Below are 18,109 nucleotides of genomic sequence, written 5' to 3'. Positions count from 1 at the left end.
TGTTAGAATGTAGATCCTACAGGTGAGTTCTTAGTTTATATCTGTGACACAAAGCAACGTACGATCTTAAAGATTACTATTCATAAATAACTTTTATATTGGTACTTTGAATGCTATTTTCATGTGCACATATTTCCCTTGTTGTTTTCCTACACATTTTGTTTGTTTTGTGCTTCATGGTATTGGTAATTTCTTCTAATTGAAAACTCTTTTAAAAAAAATAATAATAATAAAAAAATCTTTTTTTTATTAGGTTTGCATACAGTTTATGTTCATCAAGTGTCAGGGACAACAATAATTTCTGCTAGAACAAATGGATACCAAGAAACCCATTTAAATGCGGCCAAAGTGAGAATTCCGGTATGTTTAACAAAATAAAGCTTTTCCAGATTTTTCAATTTTGCACAATTTTTTTCAATGTAATTATTGGTATTAACTAAACATTGTAATGTTAAGCTTAATGTATTTGTAACCATGTATTTGTCATCATAACTCTGTTCCCAGGACATACTTGAAAGAGAGATGTAACTCAATGTATTACTTCCTGGTAACATATTTTATGAATAAATAATACAGCTGAACCCCATTATAACGTGGTGCTTGGGGGCCACAGAATGAGACCGCGTTATAACTGGGATCGCAATATAAAAAAATGGAGGGGGAGAACTGGGATAACTCTCCCATGTCTCCCGGAGCCCGGCGTCACAGCGGCAGCCTCCCCCCCCCCCACCCTCCCCCCCCATAGCACTACACGCAGCAGCTGATATGTCTGTGAGAAGCTGAGTCTGCGGGTGGGGGGGGGGGGGGGAAAGCGGGGGGAGGATCTCAGTCAGGAGAAGCCGGGCAGGAACCAGCTCCCTTCTCTCCTCCCCCCCCCCCCCGCGTAGGTACGAAGAGGGAGCGAGGTGTGTGTGTCAGTGTGTGTGTGTCAGTGTGTGTGTGTGTCAGTGTGTGTGTGTCAGTGTGTGTCAGTGACAGCACAAAGGTGAATGCTCCTGATTTGGTATATGAACTTAATATTGACAGCCCCAGAAACCTAGCCTGACTCAGGTCCCTGAGGAGATGTTTGAGAACCTTTGCAATAGGGGCCTTTTTATTTGATGTCACTGCTTGTGACAAGTCGTGCTCAAAGTGCTTCTCTTCCCTCGTTCCACATTTAGTGCGTCTCCATGGTAACCGGAGTCAAATGACCCCGTGGGGTCACATGACGTCACGTTGCCATGCCGACGTGACGTCACACGACCACGCGGGGTCATTTGACGCCGGAACCGCGGAGGAGCAGGCGGAACAGGCAACCCACAGAGCACTCTCAGCACACAGAGCACTCTCAGCACACAGAGCACTCAGCACGAACAGCATACACGGCACTCTCGGCACACAGAGCACTCTCAGCACACAGAGCACTCAGCACGAACAGCATACATGGCACTCTCGGCACACAGAGCACTCTCAGCACACAGAGCACTCAGCACGAACAGCATACATGGCACTCTCGGCACACAGAGCACTCAGCACGAACAGCATACACGGCACTCTCGGCACACAGAGCACTCTCAGCACACAGAGCACTCAGCACGAACAGCATACATGGCACTCTCGGCACACAGAGCACTCAGCACGAACAGCATACACGGCACTCTCGGCACACAGAGCACTCTCAGCACACAGAGCACTCAGCACGAACAGCATACATGGCACTCTCGGCACACAGAGCACTCAGCACGAACAGCATACATGGCACTCTCGGCACACAGAGCACTCAGCACGAACAGCATACATGGCACTCTCGGCACACAGAGCACTCAGCACGAACAGCATACATGGCACTCTCGGCACACAGAGCACTCTCGGCACACAGAGCACTCAGCACGAACAGCATACACGGCACTCTCGGCACACAGAGCACTCTCAGCACGAACAGCCTACACGGCACTCTCGGCACACAGAGCACTCTCAGCACACAGAGCACTCTCAGCACACAGAGCACTCAGCACGAACAGCATACACGGCACTCTCGGCACACAGAGCACTCAGCACGAACAGCACACAGAGCACTCTCGGCACACAGAGCACTCTCAGCACACAGAGCACTCTCGGCACACAGAGCACTCTCGGCACAGCCGACAGCACGCAGCACGATCCCATAAAGAAGAGGGGTAGGAGATCTTCAGCTTCTGTCATATTCCATTATATTCTTCTGTTCTATTTTGCTGCCCGATCTCAGTGGGTTTGTGTTTTGTCTGAAGTCACGTGTCATGCTTCCCAAACTCTAGTTAGAAGATTCCTCTCGTTCTGCTGTGGAGACCTTTGATCTGAATGCAGCTTTGTTTTTATTGATTTTTATTGATTTGTAGCACTACTAAAGGGCTACAGTGAGTGAATGAACTAGAGAAAGAATACAATTCGATCTCCTGTGTGGGGTCGTGGTCATTGACTAGGTTTTGCTACAATGTCGGTCTGTTGCCTGATACAAACCAAAAAAGTCTTGACTCCTCTAGTGGCCACTACTACTGTGTCCGTGTATAGTGTACTGCTCTACCTCTTACTCTTATGCAGATATACTGGCACTATTACCATGGCAGCAAAGCCTTTATTCATGTTTTGCCCCTAGTTCACTTTTTAGGCATATGGAGTATTGTAGACCTAAAGATTAGGTATATTTGTTCCTTTGTCTGGATTCAGAGTAAGTGTGTTCAACCCTAAATGGATAAGGGTGGTAAGACTGGCAGATAAATACTGTATGGTGTATTGTGTTTCGCACATACTGTAATTATTATTAGTGTACGTTTTTTTTTTTTAAACGGAAGCCACGCTAACACCATGTTATAGCGGATCGCGCTATAACGGGGTTGATCTGTATCTTGCCTAACAACTGTTACCCGAGTTTATGTAGAAGTTCCAGCTTTAGTGTAATGTGGATTAATACACATTTTATGGATACGCTTAAAACAATAGGTAAACCCCAAGAGCCCAAGGGACTTATTCTATATATACGCCGAATCATCCGATAGGGCCGTTTTGGGGCAAACTCCTCATTAATGTCAAAAGGGAATTTTGGCCAAAAACGGCCACTTCGGCCAGGGACGACTTTTATTAAATACAGGGCACTATGCGATATCTGGGTGTTGGCCCCAACCCACCTGTCGTGGGGTTAAAAAATATCTATTTCTATCAAAAGTGCTTCAACAAATCAATACATTTCACACACAACCTCACATAACATCAAGTGAAAAAGTGTTAGATTGTTTGCTTAAATTGTCCCTATAAATGCTGCCAATAGTCCTCAACCCCACACATGTTGAGACAGTAGAACTTTTTGAGCTGCGCCCCCCTGCTTGCTCTCCTTCGCTTTCATGCCCCCCTCACCTTGTATGGCGGTGTCAAATGACGCCGAGGGGTCACGTGACCCCGTCGCCACGGAGACAGACGTGTGACATCATTCCGCATGACACAGTGCGTCATCTAACGCTATGGCATCATGGCAACGCGTCTTTGCACCTCTGCAGAACCCCGGTAAGTGAGTTGCAGAGGCCTCACGCGTTCCCCTGGCATTTAATTTAAATACCTCAGGGAAGAGCGCGGGACTTTTGCAAGCTCCCGCGTGCCCCCCCCCCCCAGCGCCCCCCACTTTGCGCACCGCTGCGGTAGAAGATGCACAGATAGAATGACCTAGAAGAAAAAATAGAGAAAAGGGAACAGACTAGTATGTTCTAGCGCACAATTAACTGCTTGCAAGGTCAGTAATGCACAAACATTTGGATTTCTTTAAAATCGCATGTCTCTAAAACATTGAATCTGGAACTGCAGCATACAAGACAGGAATGATGAAAATGTAGAGACCTTGTGGATAGAAATTAGCAGTGGTGGTAAAAGTATAAAGAAAATGTTTGTAGGGATACGCTATAAACCACCAGATATTTGTGAGATAGAGGAAATACTTTTGCAAATGGAGATGGCATCAAACTGAGGTCATTTTTGCATAATGGGGGACTTTAATTATCCAGACATAGACTGGGCAATGATATTAGCATTACAATGAATGGAAACAGGTTTTTGGGGGTGCTTAAAGACAATTACATGATCCAAATTATTGACGATCCAACTGGGAGAGGGGCAATACTGGATTTGGTAATATCACACAATGTAGAAGGAATAACAAATATTCAAGTCCTGGAACATTTGGGTAAGGCTGCGCTTATAGTGCCGGCGACAGCGATGTCGCGTCAAAACAAATGCATTGCCGCCATCGCGTGCGCTTATAGTAAGCGCGGAGCGACGGCTTGGTCGCAATCGCTGGAAGTCATCTCAATTTGATTTTTCCAGCGACCGCAGCCTGATGTCGCCGTCGCCGGCACTATAAGCGCAGCCTGATGTCGCCGTCGCCAGCACTATAAGCGCAGCCTGATGTCGCCGTCGCCGGCACTATAAGCGCAGCCTGATGTCGCCGTCGCCGGCACTATAAGCGCAGCCTGATGTCGCCGTCGCCGGCACTATAAGCGCAGCCTGACGTCGCCGTCGCCGGCACTATAAGCGCAGCCTAACAGTGATCATAATACGGTCTCATTTGAAATAAATTATGACAAACCATATATGGGTAAAACAAAGACTTTAACGTTTAGAAAGGCAGATTTTAAGAAACTGAAGACTAATCTGCAAGGAATAAATTGGGATGATGTTTTTGTAGGGACAAATGTGGAACATAAATGGGCAGTCTTAAAAACATTGTTAGAAAGCAGAAAAGCGCGCGTATCAGTGTATAGTATATAGAGTAATAAGTATAAAAGAATCAAATCTAAACCAATGTGGTTAAATAAACAGGTAGGGGAGGAAATGGAAAAGAAGAGACAGGCGTTTAGATTCTTAGAGTCGGAAGGAATAGAGGCAGCATATCAGAATTATATAGAGCTATGCGACAAACATATTAATCAACCAATTCTAAAACTAATCACAAAGACCCAACCTATATTTTCTTTGCCCTTTGCAACCAGAAGGGTATGCATTATAGGCACCTCTCGCAGCACAGGGGTTAAGCTATCAATGTGGGTTTATCATTTGAACCTTCTGGCTCTGTAGCGTTATCATTTGCCTATAGAGGTGCGTTATATTCATTTTATAATTGAATTTAATTATAATTTATAGTGATATACCCGGAATTACCCGGTACCCGGCTCTTTTTTAGCTACCCGGACATGACCTGGCAACTGAGAAGTGGGCCTGGCGTCGGGTAATACCCGGCGCCGAGTAATGTCAGAGTAGCTGAAAATAATCACATCACTTACCTGCAGCCAGCGACGGAAGGTGAGGAAGCCCGTGAGGAAGGCCGCAGCGACATCTATGAAGAGCAGCAGAGGTCCTGTGGCGGTGTCAGCATCAGAAGTTTGTCTTCAGCCGGCGTGGGAGCAGCAGGAATCCATTACACAGCAGTAGGTAGCAGTGTGAGCCGGGGAACCATGTGACTGGAGCAGGAGCGTTCCTATTGGACAGCCAGCTGAAGACACTTCTGATGCTGACACCGCCACAGGACCTCTGCTGCTCTTCATAGATGTCGCCGCGGTCTTCCTCCACCCTGCAGGTAAGTGCCAACCGGTTAACCGGGTACCCGTCCGGTTAGAACATATGATTTTGGCCGGGAACCCGTTAACCGTTTTTTTTTTTAATTACTACCCAGTACAACACTAATAATTTACATGTAAACCAAAAACACTAAATGGCAAGGTTTCTAAATGCAAAAAATTCTTTATCAGGTAAAAAAGGGATTCTTGTTTCTGTTCTATGTACATGTTCTGTGCTTGTTCTCCCCTTGCTTACAATGTAGGATCTTGCCTGATTTGTTTTCTTCCGTTGCAGTATACGCGTCTCATGCCAGTTTCTGCTAACCTTGAACTTTTGCTTGTGGAAGATGTGAAAGTCCAACCAAGCTCGATTTCAATCTATAATCACCCAGATGTTACGGTGAGACGTCCTCCTAACCGTCTTCTCTAATTTAAATTTAATGAATGCAACAATAATATACATGTTGTACAGGCCACACATTTCTCTGTGTGTATATATCATTTATATGTATGTATATTTATCACTTAAACAATTGAAAGCAACAGTCCCCACCCCCCCAAATGGAGATATATTTTTGTAATCTTACCTGAACCAGGAGTTCTTCCCCCAGGGCCCATCCAGAATCCCCAGGCACCCTGGGTCCCTCCAGTTACTCGTATATTTGTGTGCCGGTTTTCACAAATAATATACAGTATATATTTGGGCAACGGATTACAAACATGGCCGTGGCATCGCCAAACCTCCCCCGAGGGTGTCACACCTCTTCTCTTGGCCTCCAAGCCCTGAGCACTCCACCATGTTGTATCCGGCGGTCACATACCTAGGTTCAGGTAAAATATAAAGTTAAAAAAGCAATGTATTATGGGGTTTTTTTTTAAGCCTGATTCTACATAGATACTTTCCTCTAAGATTGTTTTTAATTATATTGTTTTTATTTAAACAAATACCATAATCTGATACACATACAAGTTTGTTTCGCAGCCTAGAAGTTGTTTTTCATGTGATAATTTAACTATCTTGCATATTCACTATTCGTTATTTCCTGCTCTTCGTGCATGTCTGACAAGGTAAAAAAAAAAATTAATAAAAAAATAATAACATTTAGATCATGTTTACAAGGTTATATGTCTGTTCCAATTTTCAGGCTGAATTTACCATCACTGAAGGCTCTGGATACTTTTTTATCAACAACAGTGCTTCTGATATTGTAAATACCGCATTTCAGGAAGCTGAAGGGATTGTGGTGGTGAGTATGTCTGACTTTCATTGGATTGAAATAGAAATCTTGAGAGATTTTGTAGTTGTAGTTTTTTTAACGCTTGGCTTCTTTAGCTGGTCAGTTCAGCACTCATTGCATGGTTTATTATGTCATATAGTCCGGTGTCGGGAAGGGAATCATGCTGGATGTCTTATTTTTATTTGTCACTCATTTATCACTGGAGACACTTTGTGGGGGAGGGGGGTTGAGGGTGGGGAGGGGGGGGGGGTGGGGAGGGGGGAGTATGCAATGGCGGGAATGGTAATGTAATGGCAGAAATATATGTAGACCTAGGCATGGTTTGCCATGGGGTAGCTGCCCACTGGGGCTACTAAAAGGGTTACTCTATTAAATAGGTGTTCTGTTTATGTGATATTTGTATCATCTATTCCAGGTCCATTCAGGTTTTCTTGCACATATTTTTATAATGGTGATTTTAGAAATTGGCATCATTGGCATTAATTAGACTGTAAGCTTCTCGGAGCAGGGACTCCTCTTCCTTAATGTCTAAAGCACTTATTCCCATGATCTGTTATTTATATTATCTGTTATTTATTGGATTACCACATGTATTACTGCTGTGAAGCGCTATGTACATTAACGGCGCTATATAAATAAAGACATACAATACAATACAATTGGCCTAACGCCAACCTTGGTAGGTAATAGAAAATGGCGTTCATTTTTGGTGGTAGCCCAATATCTACAGATATTGTAATTTAGTGAATGTTGGTGCTCATGAATAATTAACTGGTAATTCCTCACTTGCATGCTAATTTGTGTTAACACTACTGCCAATTTTTTTTCTTCAAATACCACTGTCAATTTTTGTATTTCTTGGTGTTACGGGAATCTAGGCCTAATGGCGTAATAATTACCGAGCGGCGCTGCCCAGTAACACCTCCAGCATGGCATTGTACATATGGTTCGCTGAGGCCCATTTAAGTGATTGTCTTCTACCCTGGAAAGTGTCTGTTATGGAGTAAAACCACTGAAAAATGGCCCTTTATGGGTCATTCACTTGAATGAGATGGTAATTTCCAGCATGGAGTCGCCCTTATACAAAATAAAGATATTTATTCAAAATCAAAAAAGCAGCTGAGCTTGCCGTGGGAACACATTAAACATGAAGTGACTTACATTGTAAAACATTAGAGTACACATTTTGTTATGAAACAGATGAATTTGTCCTTGTTTTCCCTGCTATCCACATCTGTTCTAATGATTTCCATGTTTCCCGTTGCCTTGTAGAATAGTGTAGGATTAGACATGGGGGCACTGGGCAAGGATTGCTTAGATTTGTCTGGGCAAATCGGTGTAATTGTAAGTAAAACTTCTGTTAAATCTCCTACAGTATGAGAAAGGAAACACATTTTTTTAAGGTAGATTTTAATCCGTTTATAGTACTGTGTATCAATATTTTGTCTTTCATTATTAAATTGTGTAATGTAGACCGGATATTGCTTAATTTGTCCAATTTGTTTCCTGTTCAGGTTTATCCCTTGCATCCTGGAACATTGACAGTGATGGTCCATGACTTATGCCTGCCTTTCCCAGCTCCTGCTATAGTCGGTATTCATGTTTCTGATATTTTTCAAGTGGATGTCCGAGTCGTTGATAAGGTTTGTACTTTTATAAGCAGGAGCGAGATATATTTTTTACATGAATTGTATGGACGAGACATATAGGTTCCTGCTAAATACAAATTCTACAACGTTGGCCATGCTGGCATGTGGTGGTGTGAAAAGACATTACCAGGAGTAAAGTGTCATACGTTCATATATTACAAGATTACTTCCAGTGGAATCACAGGTAATACAATGTTAACCTTCTGTATAGTTTAATAAAACACCCCGCACGGAAGGTGCAGAAAATCAGTTTGAATGATTTTTTTTTCATGAGTTCAGAGCTTCTTTTTTTTGGGGGGGGGGGGGGGGAGGGGGTAGGGGAATGTGGTGTAACAACAAAAATTGTACATTCTTGTTTCTGAAGCAGAGAATAGTTCTTATTCATTGAATCCCAGAATTCTCACATTGCTTTATAAGAAACAAAGGATGATAATAATAAGACGAAGATTACAAGGGAGACCAACATTTACCACTACAAAAAATACTCATTGCATTAAGCACGTTTTGTGAATAGCATTGTGGGTGGGTGCCTCAAATCTGCTGCTATTTGTGAAGTTGCAGAAAAATCTGCTGCTATTTACCTGGAGCAATTAATGATCAATTATGGTAATATTATTTCCCTATTTACATACAATTGTAATATTTTTTCAGCAGGCAGAGTAGCCATTGAAATACTATATACAGTCATGTGAAAAAGAAAGTACATGGTTTTACATATCAGGACATAATAACAATCATCTGTTCCTTAGAAGGTCAAAAAATTAGGTGAATACAACCTCAGATGAACAACAACACATGACATATTACACTGTGTCATGATTTATTTAACAAAAATAAAGCCAAAAATGGAGAAGCTGTGTGTGAAAAACTAAGTACACCCTTACTGCTTCCATAGGAATTAAGATGCTAAGTAGCAGACAGGTGCTGCTAATCAAATGCCCTTGATGAATTGATCATCAGCAAGTGTGACCACCTCTATAAAAGCCAAAGTTTTAGCAGTTTGCTGGTCTGGAGCATTCAGGTGTGTGTTATCACAATGCCAATGAGGAAAGACATCAGCAATGATCTTAGAGAAGCAATTGTTGCTGCCCATCAATCTGGGAATGGTTATAATGCCATTTCCAAACAATTTAAAGTTCATCATTCTACAGTGAGAACGATTATTCAAAAGTGCAAAACATTCAAGACAGTTGCCAATCTTCCCAGGAGTGGACATTCCAGCAAATTCACCCCAAGGGCAGACCGTGCAATGCTCAGAGAAATTGAAAAGAAAACAAGAATTACATCTCAGACTCTACAGGCCTCAGTTAGCATGTTAAATATTAAAGTTCATGACAGTACAATTAGAAAAAGACTGAACAAGTATGGTTTGTTTGGAAGGGTTGTCAGGAGAAAGCCTCTTCTCTCTGAAAAGAACATGGCAGCATGGCATAGGTTTGCAAAATTGCATCTGAACAAACCACAAGACTTCAGGAACAATGTCCTTTGGACAGACGAGACCAAAGTGGAGATGTTTGGCCATAAAGCACAGAGCCAGGTTTGGCGAAAACCAAACACAGCATATCAGCACAAACACCTCATACGAACTGTCAAGCACGGTGGTGGAGGGGGTATGGCTTAGGCTTGTTTTTGCAGCCACAGGACCTGGGAACATTGCAGTCTTTGAGTCGACCATGAACTCCTCTGTATACCAAAGTATTCGAGAGTCAAATGTGAGGCCATCTGTCCGACAGCTAAAGCTTGGCCGAAATTGGGTCATGCAACAGGACAATGATCCCAAGCACCAGCAAATCTACAACAGAATGGCTGAAAAATAAAAGAATCAAGGTGTTGCAATGGCCCAGTCAAAGTCCAGCCCTCAATCCGATTGAAATGCTGTGGCTGGACCTTAAGAGAGCTGTGCATAAACAAATGCCCACAAACCTCAATGAACTGAAGCAACGTTGTAAAAAAGAGTGTGCCAAAATTCCTCCACAACGATGTGAGAGACTGATAAAGTCATACAGAAAACGATTACTTCAACTTATTGCTGCTAAAGGTGGTACTACAAGCTATTCAATCATAATGTGTACTTAGTTTTTCACACATGGCTTTTCCATTTTGGCTTTATTTTTGTTAAATAAATCATGACACGGTGTAATATGTCATGTGTTGTTGTTCATCTGAGGTTGTATTTACCTAATTTTAAGACCTGCTAAGGAACAGATGATTGTTATTATGTCCTGATAGTTAAAACCATAGAACTCAGTGGGTGCACTTTCTTTTTCCCATGACTGTATATAAAAATTACAAAAGAAAGATTAAAAACAATGTACAATAGTGTGATTTGTACAACAAATATTATACTCCTATAAGTTGGTTCAGGAAGAACTTTTGCTAACGTTTAAGTCAGATTTATCTTGTAACACACTGGCATTAATGCCCTGACTTGTTTTCTAGGTGGAAATTGGAGAGACTGTAAAAGCTTATGTAAGGGTACTGGATTCCCTCAAGAAGCCGTTTTTGGCAGAATACTTTGCATTCATGGACTTGGAACTGAGAACATCATCTCAGATAGTTTCAATTAAGTGAGTATGTTCTAGGTATTCCAATACAATGCATTTCTATCAGACATTTTGTGCGGTAGCCGTACATGTAAAATTCACTGGGAACTGTCTTTTTATCCACATCACACTTTTGCAAGTAAGTTCAAAAACATATTTTTTTCTTTTGGATTAGGTTTATTAGAATGTAGCTCCAGATGCAGCCTTTAAAGTTTTAAAAATATCTTACTTTTTAAATTAATATAATCAGTTTAATAAATGTCAACCTCTTAGTTTATATGTTTAAAGAGAATCCCATAAAAATGTAGCGAATGGGGGATAGTGCAAAATAATGTACATTTGAGAAGCGGCGTGGTAGGATTCCTTCTAGCATTAATGCTTATGTGTGCAGAGGTAAGATTTATATACAAGGACTTAATAGTAGAAGGGAAATGCATTTAATATTGAGAGTGTTCTGTACTTAATCAGAGATTTGATTCCGTTCGAGTCTCCGGGAGCAAATTGAGCCACTGGTAGTAATTCACGCTGATAGCCACTGTAACCGAGTGCAACTAAAATGTAAACATGCTGCTACATCCATGCAGAGAACAGCAACAATACGCGTTGAACAGGGATTTGTCTGCAATACCAGCAGATGTCTGCATGCAGTTTAATGTCTCACGCACTTGTTCTTTTCCCTTTCTTTAGAGCTCTCAGTGGAAAGTTTGATAGTTGTACGGCTGTTTTTGCCGTTCATGGTTTGGCCTTAGGACAAACCAGCCTAACAGCGGCTGCTTTTGACAAAGCTGGCAACAGAATTGATTCTACACCAAGGTCCATTGAGGTAAAGCATTGAAAAAGTGTACTGGCCCATATTTACTCTGCAGTCTTCTACCATAAAACATCTTCCCGTGCTGAAAAGCACTTTCCAGCCCATTCAAGTCACTCGGCGGGAATGTATTGGTTGTGGGAGGTGCTGTAGAGTGTCTCCTCGAGGTCACGTTGGGGAGCTCTGCGCATTCACCGATTTGGCTGGAGGAGGAGAACCAGGAAGCAGCAGCAGTGTGTTCCTTCTGCCAGCGTGTCCGCCTTGTCCGGACTTATCCGCGTTCCCGCTCGGCACCCGCTGCTGCTTGTGGTTAGTACCCACTCCCCCCTGTGCGGTTTTTTGAGCCCATGGTAGTTTCTCACTTTAATAGAGTGTTCTTTCTAGTAGGGGTCGTTCTACTATTGTTTTTATGTTTGTATACTTCACTTTGAAGCTGGTACCTAGGGGTAGTATCCGTGGGATCCCCCCTCTTTTTAATTTTTACTTTTATTGTGTGTGTGGTATTTAGTATTATTCTTTGCATTATTTCTGTGGTCATTGTGACTAATCATTAAATCCTCTTTTATGCTAATCCGCGGTGCGCTTTTGCCCCTTGTGTTTTTTTTCCCCCATAGAAGGGCAGACTGCGCTGACGCGTCCGCATTCTGAGCGATCAGACTGCCTAAAGGCAGTGATCGTGTCTATACACAGCGCACGGGAGAGGGCGCGCGAGGCGCATGAAATCAGTCAAAACGTATTTCTCGCGCGATAGGGCAGTCACGTGAGCAGTTTGCCCAATGAGGGCAAATCAGCTCAGTGACGTCACTGGCCCGCCCATAGACGCCCCCGGACAGCGCGCGTACGAAGGCCAGGGAAAGCACCCGCCTTCACACCCACCTCCTCCTCTTCACCCCCATCTTCTCTTTCCCCTCCCCTCCTCCTCTTCACCCCCAACTCCTCTTCTCCCCACTCATCGGCCTCAATTTCGGAATCAAAGAAAAAATTGAATTTATTATGCAACGTATGAGTAAGAAAAAAACTATACAGTATGATTTATTTTTAAGTAAAAGCCACCCTTTGTAAAAAAAATAAATAAATATATATATTCTGACATACATACATAAGGGAAATGTATAGAACTTTTCCTGCCTCTGATTGACTGTACCTGTATTTAGGATTATTTTATATTTCAGGTCTTTCCACCATTTCGTCTTTTGCCAAGGAAGATCACTCTGATTATTGGTGCTATGATGCAGGTGAATAATATATTTTGTATTTTATTGGCTTTGTTTTAAAAATGCATTTTTAAACATATAATCTTAGAATGAGTACTTTTCATTGTGCACATCATTTTCATGGCATTACTAACCAGCAGCTTTAACATACAATAGTTACAGTTTCAAATAATATAATTTAACACGTTACATTTTTTTTGTTGTATGTTTCCGGAAGCATCACCAAGTTTACAGTGAACCCCATTTCTTTAAATGTATTATTATTTATTTATTTTATTTATTTATAAAATATTTTACCAGGAAGTAATACATGGAGAGTTACCTCTCGTTTTCAAGTATGTCCTGGGCACAGAGTTATGATGACAAAATACATGGTTACAAATACAGTTACATAAATGAGCAGGGTATACATTATATACAAGACATTGCATGCACAGTTAAAGATAATATTGATTATGGGCGTATGAAACAGTTACAGACCAGATTAAAATGTGAGACAGCCTTAGATTTGAAAGAACTTAGACTGGTGGTGGATGTAAGAGTCTCTGGTAGGTTGTTCCAGTTTTGGGGTGCACGGTAAGAGAAGGAGGAGCGGCCGGATACTTTGTTGAGCCTTGGGACCATGAACAGTCTTTTGGAGTCTGATCTCAGGTATAGGTGCTGCATGTGGTAGGGGTGAGGAGCTTGTTCAGGTAGCTGGGTAGCTTGCCCATAAAGAATTTAAAGGCAAGACAGGAAAGGTGAACTTTGCGCCTAGACTCTAGTGATGACCAATCTAGTTCTTTGAGCATTTCACAGTGATGTGTGTTATAGTTGCATTGGAGAACAAAACGACAAATTGAATTGTAGAGGGTGTCAAGTTTGCTAAGGTGGGATTGAGTTGCCGAGCCATATACTATGTCTCCATAGTCAATAATTGGCATTAGCATCTGCTGTGCGATACGCTTTCTGACCAGGAGACTTAGGGAGGATTTGTTCCTGTAAAGTACCCCATGGTCTTGGTTGTCAGGGTATCAATGTGCATCCCGAATGTTAAGTGGGAGTCAAACCATATGAGCGCACTCGAGCGCCATGACATCAGGCGCAGAGTAAGCAGGGGCGATCTCTGGCCAGTTGAAATTTGCAGTTGCGCTGGGAGGGGTCATATCGGGTTGCACGGCTGTGACATCACAGAGCTGGTTCACCCTCATTGGGCGAACCGCTCACGTGACGCGCCAGCGAGCAGTGGAATCAAATATATTTGTCTCTTCAAGCAGCTGAGTGCGGAGCGCTCACAGGCACGCGTGCGCACGCTGGACAGTCTTATTGCCATCATTGGTCATGTCTAGTCACCTGACTCCGCAGCAACCTCCCATCTCCCAAGCTGCAGCCGAGGTAAAAGCCAAACCAGGGAACCCAGGCCACATATATTTTAGTTTTACCGTTTCTATTCTAATCTTCTCTGATGATAGTTGCCTCAAAATTACTTTGCAAACAAAGAGAAGAAAAGAAGAGGGAATTTAAAAAGTACTTCTGGATTCTAATACAGAGACATGCGAAACATTAGCATTGTTGCAAAATTTGCCCTTTCCTGGGTGGCCAAAAAACTTGCAGCTGATTCAGAGTTCAGAAGGGATTCGGTATTAAGTCTATGAGCATTGCAATTACACTCAATATAAGCTAGATTATCTTAATGCTGAGACAGTATAAATGGGACGCTCACCATGGTTTGATCACCGGGGATATTTCGGTGAAACTTTACTCATGTGACGAATAGCGACATTATCAGACCTTTCAGGCAACTGCAGGGTATTTAAACAGGAGGGAAGCCAATAGCACAGGAGGCGGAGCGGGGGTGCGGAGACCGGGATAGGTGCAGGAGACAAGGGGCTAATTAGGGCTTGACGCGCAGCTGGAGATCGTTGCGCGACATCACGCGTGCACGCTGCGTGCGGAGGAGGCGCCGTGCATCCGAGGAGTCGGGAGCCGAGCTCCGTAGTAGTGGTATATGAAGAGCGGGTACGCGTGCGCTCTATAACGGGAGCGGGGGTGCGCGCAGTAGGGGGGTGGAGGCAGCGGCAGCTGCAGTACTTATTGGTAAGAGAGGAGGGAACGCCGCAAGGGACGTGTTCCCCGATTCCTCACAGTGTTCTGCAATCATGGCCATACATGTAAAGTGTTTAACAAGCAGACAGTTACATTAGAAGGAAATTGTAGTGTTTCTATAGGAGTTTGTAGAAATTGCAACATCAGTTTTTTTATTTTGTAGATCACTTCGGAGGGCGGCCCACAGCCTCAATCCAACATCCTGTTCTCCATCATTGAAGAGAATATTGCGTCTGTAAATAGCAATGGCTACGTAATGGGCGTGTCCGCAGGCAATGGCACGGTAACAGGAGTAGTGGAAGCTGTGGATGCAGAATCTGGAAAAGTTGTGATCATCGCTGAGGTAATTTATGAGTTCTTCCTATTAAATTGAATAATGCAGCGAATAGAACAATTCTAACTCCCATCTAAAAGGCTGAGCACTGTGTGGCCTGATCGCCAAACAAGATTTGCAATGAGGTTTCTGCGGTGCTATAGGGGACTTACCTTTCTCTTATTGGTGAGTTACGGAGAATAAAAAACAATTTCTCCTTTAGAATTGTATTGAGACTTAGAAAATATATCTGAATGTCCCTAATTCCCTTAGGCAATGCTTAGGAAGTGTCTCTTGCAGTAAAGTGGCCTCCAACATTCCCGTCTCTCTGATTTAGTAGTTGACGCACAAACTCGTATTGTCCCACATGTCCAATGTCCACCATTAGCTTTCAGAAAAGATGGAACGACAAATGTTACTGCATCATTTTGTAAGCTAATGTACACTGATTCCATATGGTGTTATCCCATATCTCCACCATAGGACAGGAGTATAATGCGTGGTGCTAAGAACTGTATACAGCTATGATGATGATAGTATGAAGATGATGAATCCTATATGAGGTCTTGGATATATTCTTAATAGTGGGGGTGTGCTGTGTGTGGTATCCTAGTTGGTAAACCACTATAGATGGCACTCAAATTGTCCAGGAACCCAAAGGCTAATGATCACCCCAATAAACAGTACCCCAATCCCTTTGTGGAATAAAATGACCATGTAGCAAGCAAGAAAACTCACGAATCCGCTGCAGCGTCTCTGCTGGCGCGGGATTGCGTGTGGGAGGCGGGGGCTACGCGTGGGGGCGCGTGTGCGCACTCTGGTGACCCCACACCAGAATTTCACCGGGCAGATTACAGGGACGATCCCAGACATGGTTTATGATTGGTAAGCCAATTATTTTTTACTCTTTAAATATGTTAATGATGATGGGATGTGTATGCCTTGAAAAAGTGCTCTGTGTAGCACGAAACATGTTGGTAGGGTTACCTTTGCCCTTCTTTCCTTCCATGACTATTAAATCTTTTTATGGATAACGCACTTTCCTCCTAATTCTCTTTTTTGGATGATTCCGGTTGTGCTCTGCCATTTCTCTCTTCTACTCACAACTCCACCATAACCTGAAGTGTTTACATTATAATGTTATTCATTGTGATGTATTGTTGATAAAAAAAACTGCATAATATTAAAAATATAAAACTTAACATTTTGAATAAAATTTACAAAAATTGTCATTAATAGCATTTCAGTTTATATGTAACATTGCAAGATGAGGAGGAAATAACAGAGCAAAACCAGGAATATCCAAGAAAAACAATTAGAAGGAAATTACCACACCCAGTACCTTACCTCACTTCAAGATATATAATCCAGGCTTCACAAAGGAATAACTTGTTATACCTATATCAATTGTTCTGTTAAGTCTGTAGCACCACGCATGGATATACTTTGTAGATGTAACGTTGAATGAACTTAAGCAACTATAAAATGCCAAGAAACATTGGTATAAATTAGTCCTGTTGTACCGGGTAATGTTTTGTAAAAAAAACGGGTAACGGGTACCCGTCCAAAATCAATGGTTCTACCCGACCGGTTACCTGGTTGGCACTTACCTGCAGGGTGGAGGAAGAGTGTGGCGACATCTATGAAGAGCAGCAGAGGTCCAGTGGCGGTGGCAGCATCCGAAGTGTCTTCAGCTGGCGTGGGAGCAGCAGGTAAGCAATGTAAGCCGGGGAACCATGTAGCAGGAGCGTTCCTATTGGACAGCTGTCTGTCCAATAGGAACGCTCCTGCTCCGGTCACATGGTTCCCCGGCTCACACTGCTTACCTGCAGCTCCCACGCCGGCTGAAGACACTTCGGATGCTGCCACAGGTAAGTGATGTGATTATTTTCAGCTACCCTGACATTACCCGGCGCTTGGCCCACTTCTCAGTTGCCGGGTACCGGGTAATGTCCGGGTACTCGGTACATCACTAGTATAAATACATATGTCTTGATTTCTTCCCACAAAATCCTTGACCTCTTTCCCATAATAGGTTGAGTTCCACACACAAAAATTTTGATGTGTTCAAATACTAAAAACTTATAAGAAAACTCTTGCTCACGAATGCAGCCTGCATGTTTATGTAACACTGGGCAAGGATATTTAGTTACATTGTTACAATCAAAGTTAGATGCCCCCTTATTGCGCGGACCATGGTCCATTACCCCTTAACTGTCCAAGGTGCAATATGAATATTGGATTAAACGTGGGACACTTATTTCTGTACTACAACAAATTGGGGAATACTGTACGTATTTGTGGCAATACAGAGACCGTTCCAAATATTGCAAATTGTTTTGAAATGGATGTGAATGCAGCTTTGACAGAAAATGTGCGTTTTCCACTGTAAAATTCCTTTCCTTTACCAATGTGTCTCCATTGTTTATGTACATGCAATTCACTAAACTTTTATGTGACTTCTACAGAATTTCCTTTTTTTATTACAAATTTGAATGATGGCGTTTAACAATATCTAGTTGAATAAATGGAATATAAGCATTTATTTATTTTGTGGGAAAAGAAAATTGAGGAGCTTGAATAAATTAGGTGGGAACTGCAGGAACTGCAGGAAAGGTGAAGGTACAAGCGCAGAAATGGATAGAAAAACAATTTAATAACGTTCTTTTATTATAGTATTTAGAGGATAGTATAGCACACCAGTTGC

The 18,109-nt window shown here is 42.5% G+C and overlaps 1 protein-coding gene across 2 annotated transcripts in view; it reads left to right on the top strand.

Moving 5' to 3' along the window:
* The window catches only part of NUP210 (nucleoporin 210), a 110,703-nt gene that overhangs the window by 48,213 nt on the left and 44,381 nt on the right, over positions 1-18,109 (top strand). For both annotated transcript variants that reach the window (XM_075574989.1, XM_075574988.1), the window contains exons 18-25: positions 254-360; positions 5,848-5,952; positions 6,698-6,799; positions 8,305-8,433; positions 10,879-11,006; positions 11,670-11,805; positions 12,963-13,025; positions 15,253-15,432. In XM_075574989.1, the coding sequence (XP_075431104.1) occupies positions 254-360; positions 5,848-5,952; positions 6,698-6,799; positions 8,305-8,433; positions 10,879-11,006; positions 11,670-11,805; positions 12,963-13,025; positions 15,253-15,432 (950 nt within the window). The remainder of the gene's footprint in view (positions 1-253; positions 361-5,847; positions 5,953-6,697; positions 6,800-8,304; positions 8,434-10,878; positions 11,007-11,669; positions 11,806-12,962; positions 13,026-15,252; positions 15,433-18,109) is intronic.

This window comes from Ascaphus truei, chromosome 17 (genome assembly GCF_040206685.1).
Source record: "Ascaphus truei isolate aAscTru1 chromosome 17, aAscTru1.hap1, whole genome shotgun sequence".
NCBI classification, from domain to species: Eukaryota; Metazoa; Chordata; class Amphibia; order Anura; family Ascaphidae; genus Ascaphus; species Ascaphus truei.
Note: the sequence above shows the minus strand (reverse complement) of the source record. Positions and strands in the feature narration are given on the sequence as shown.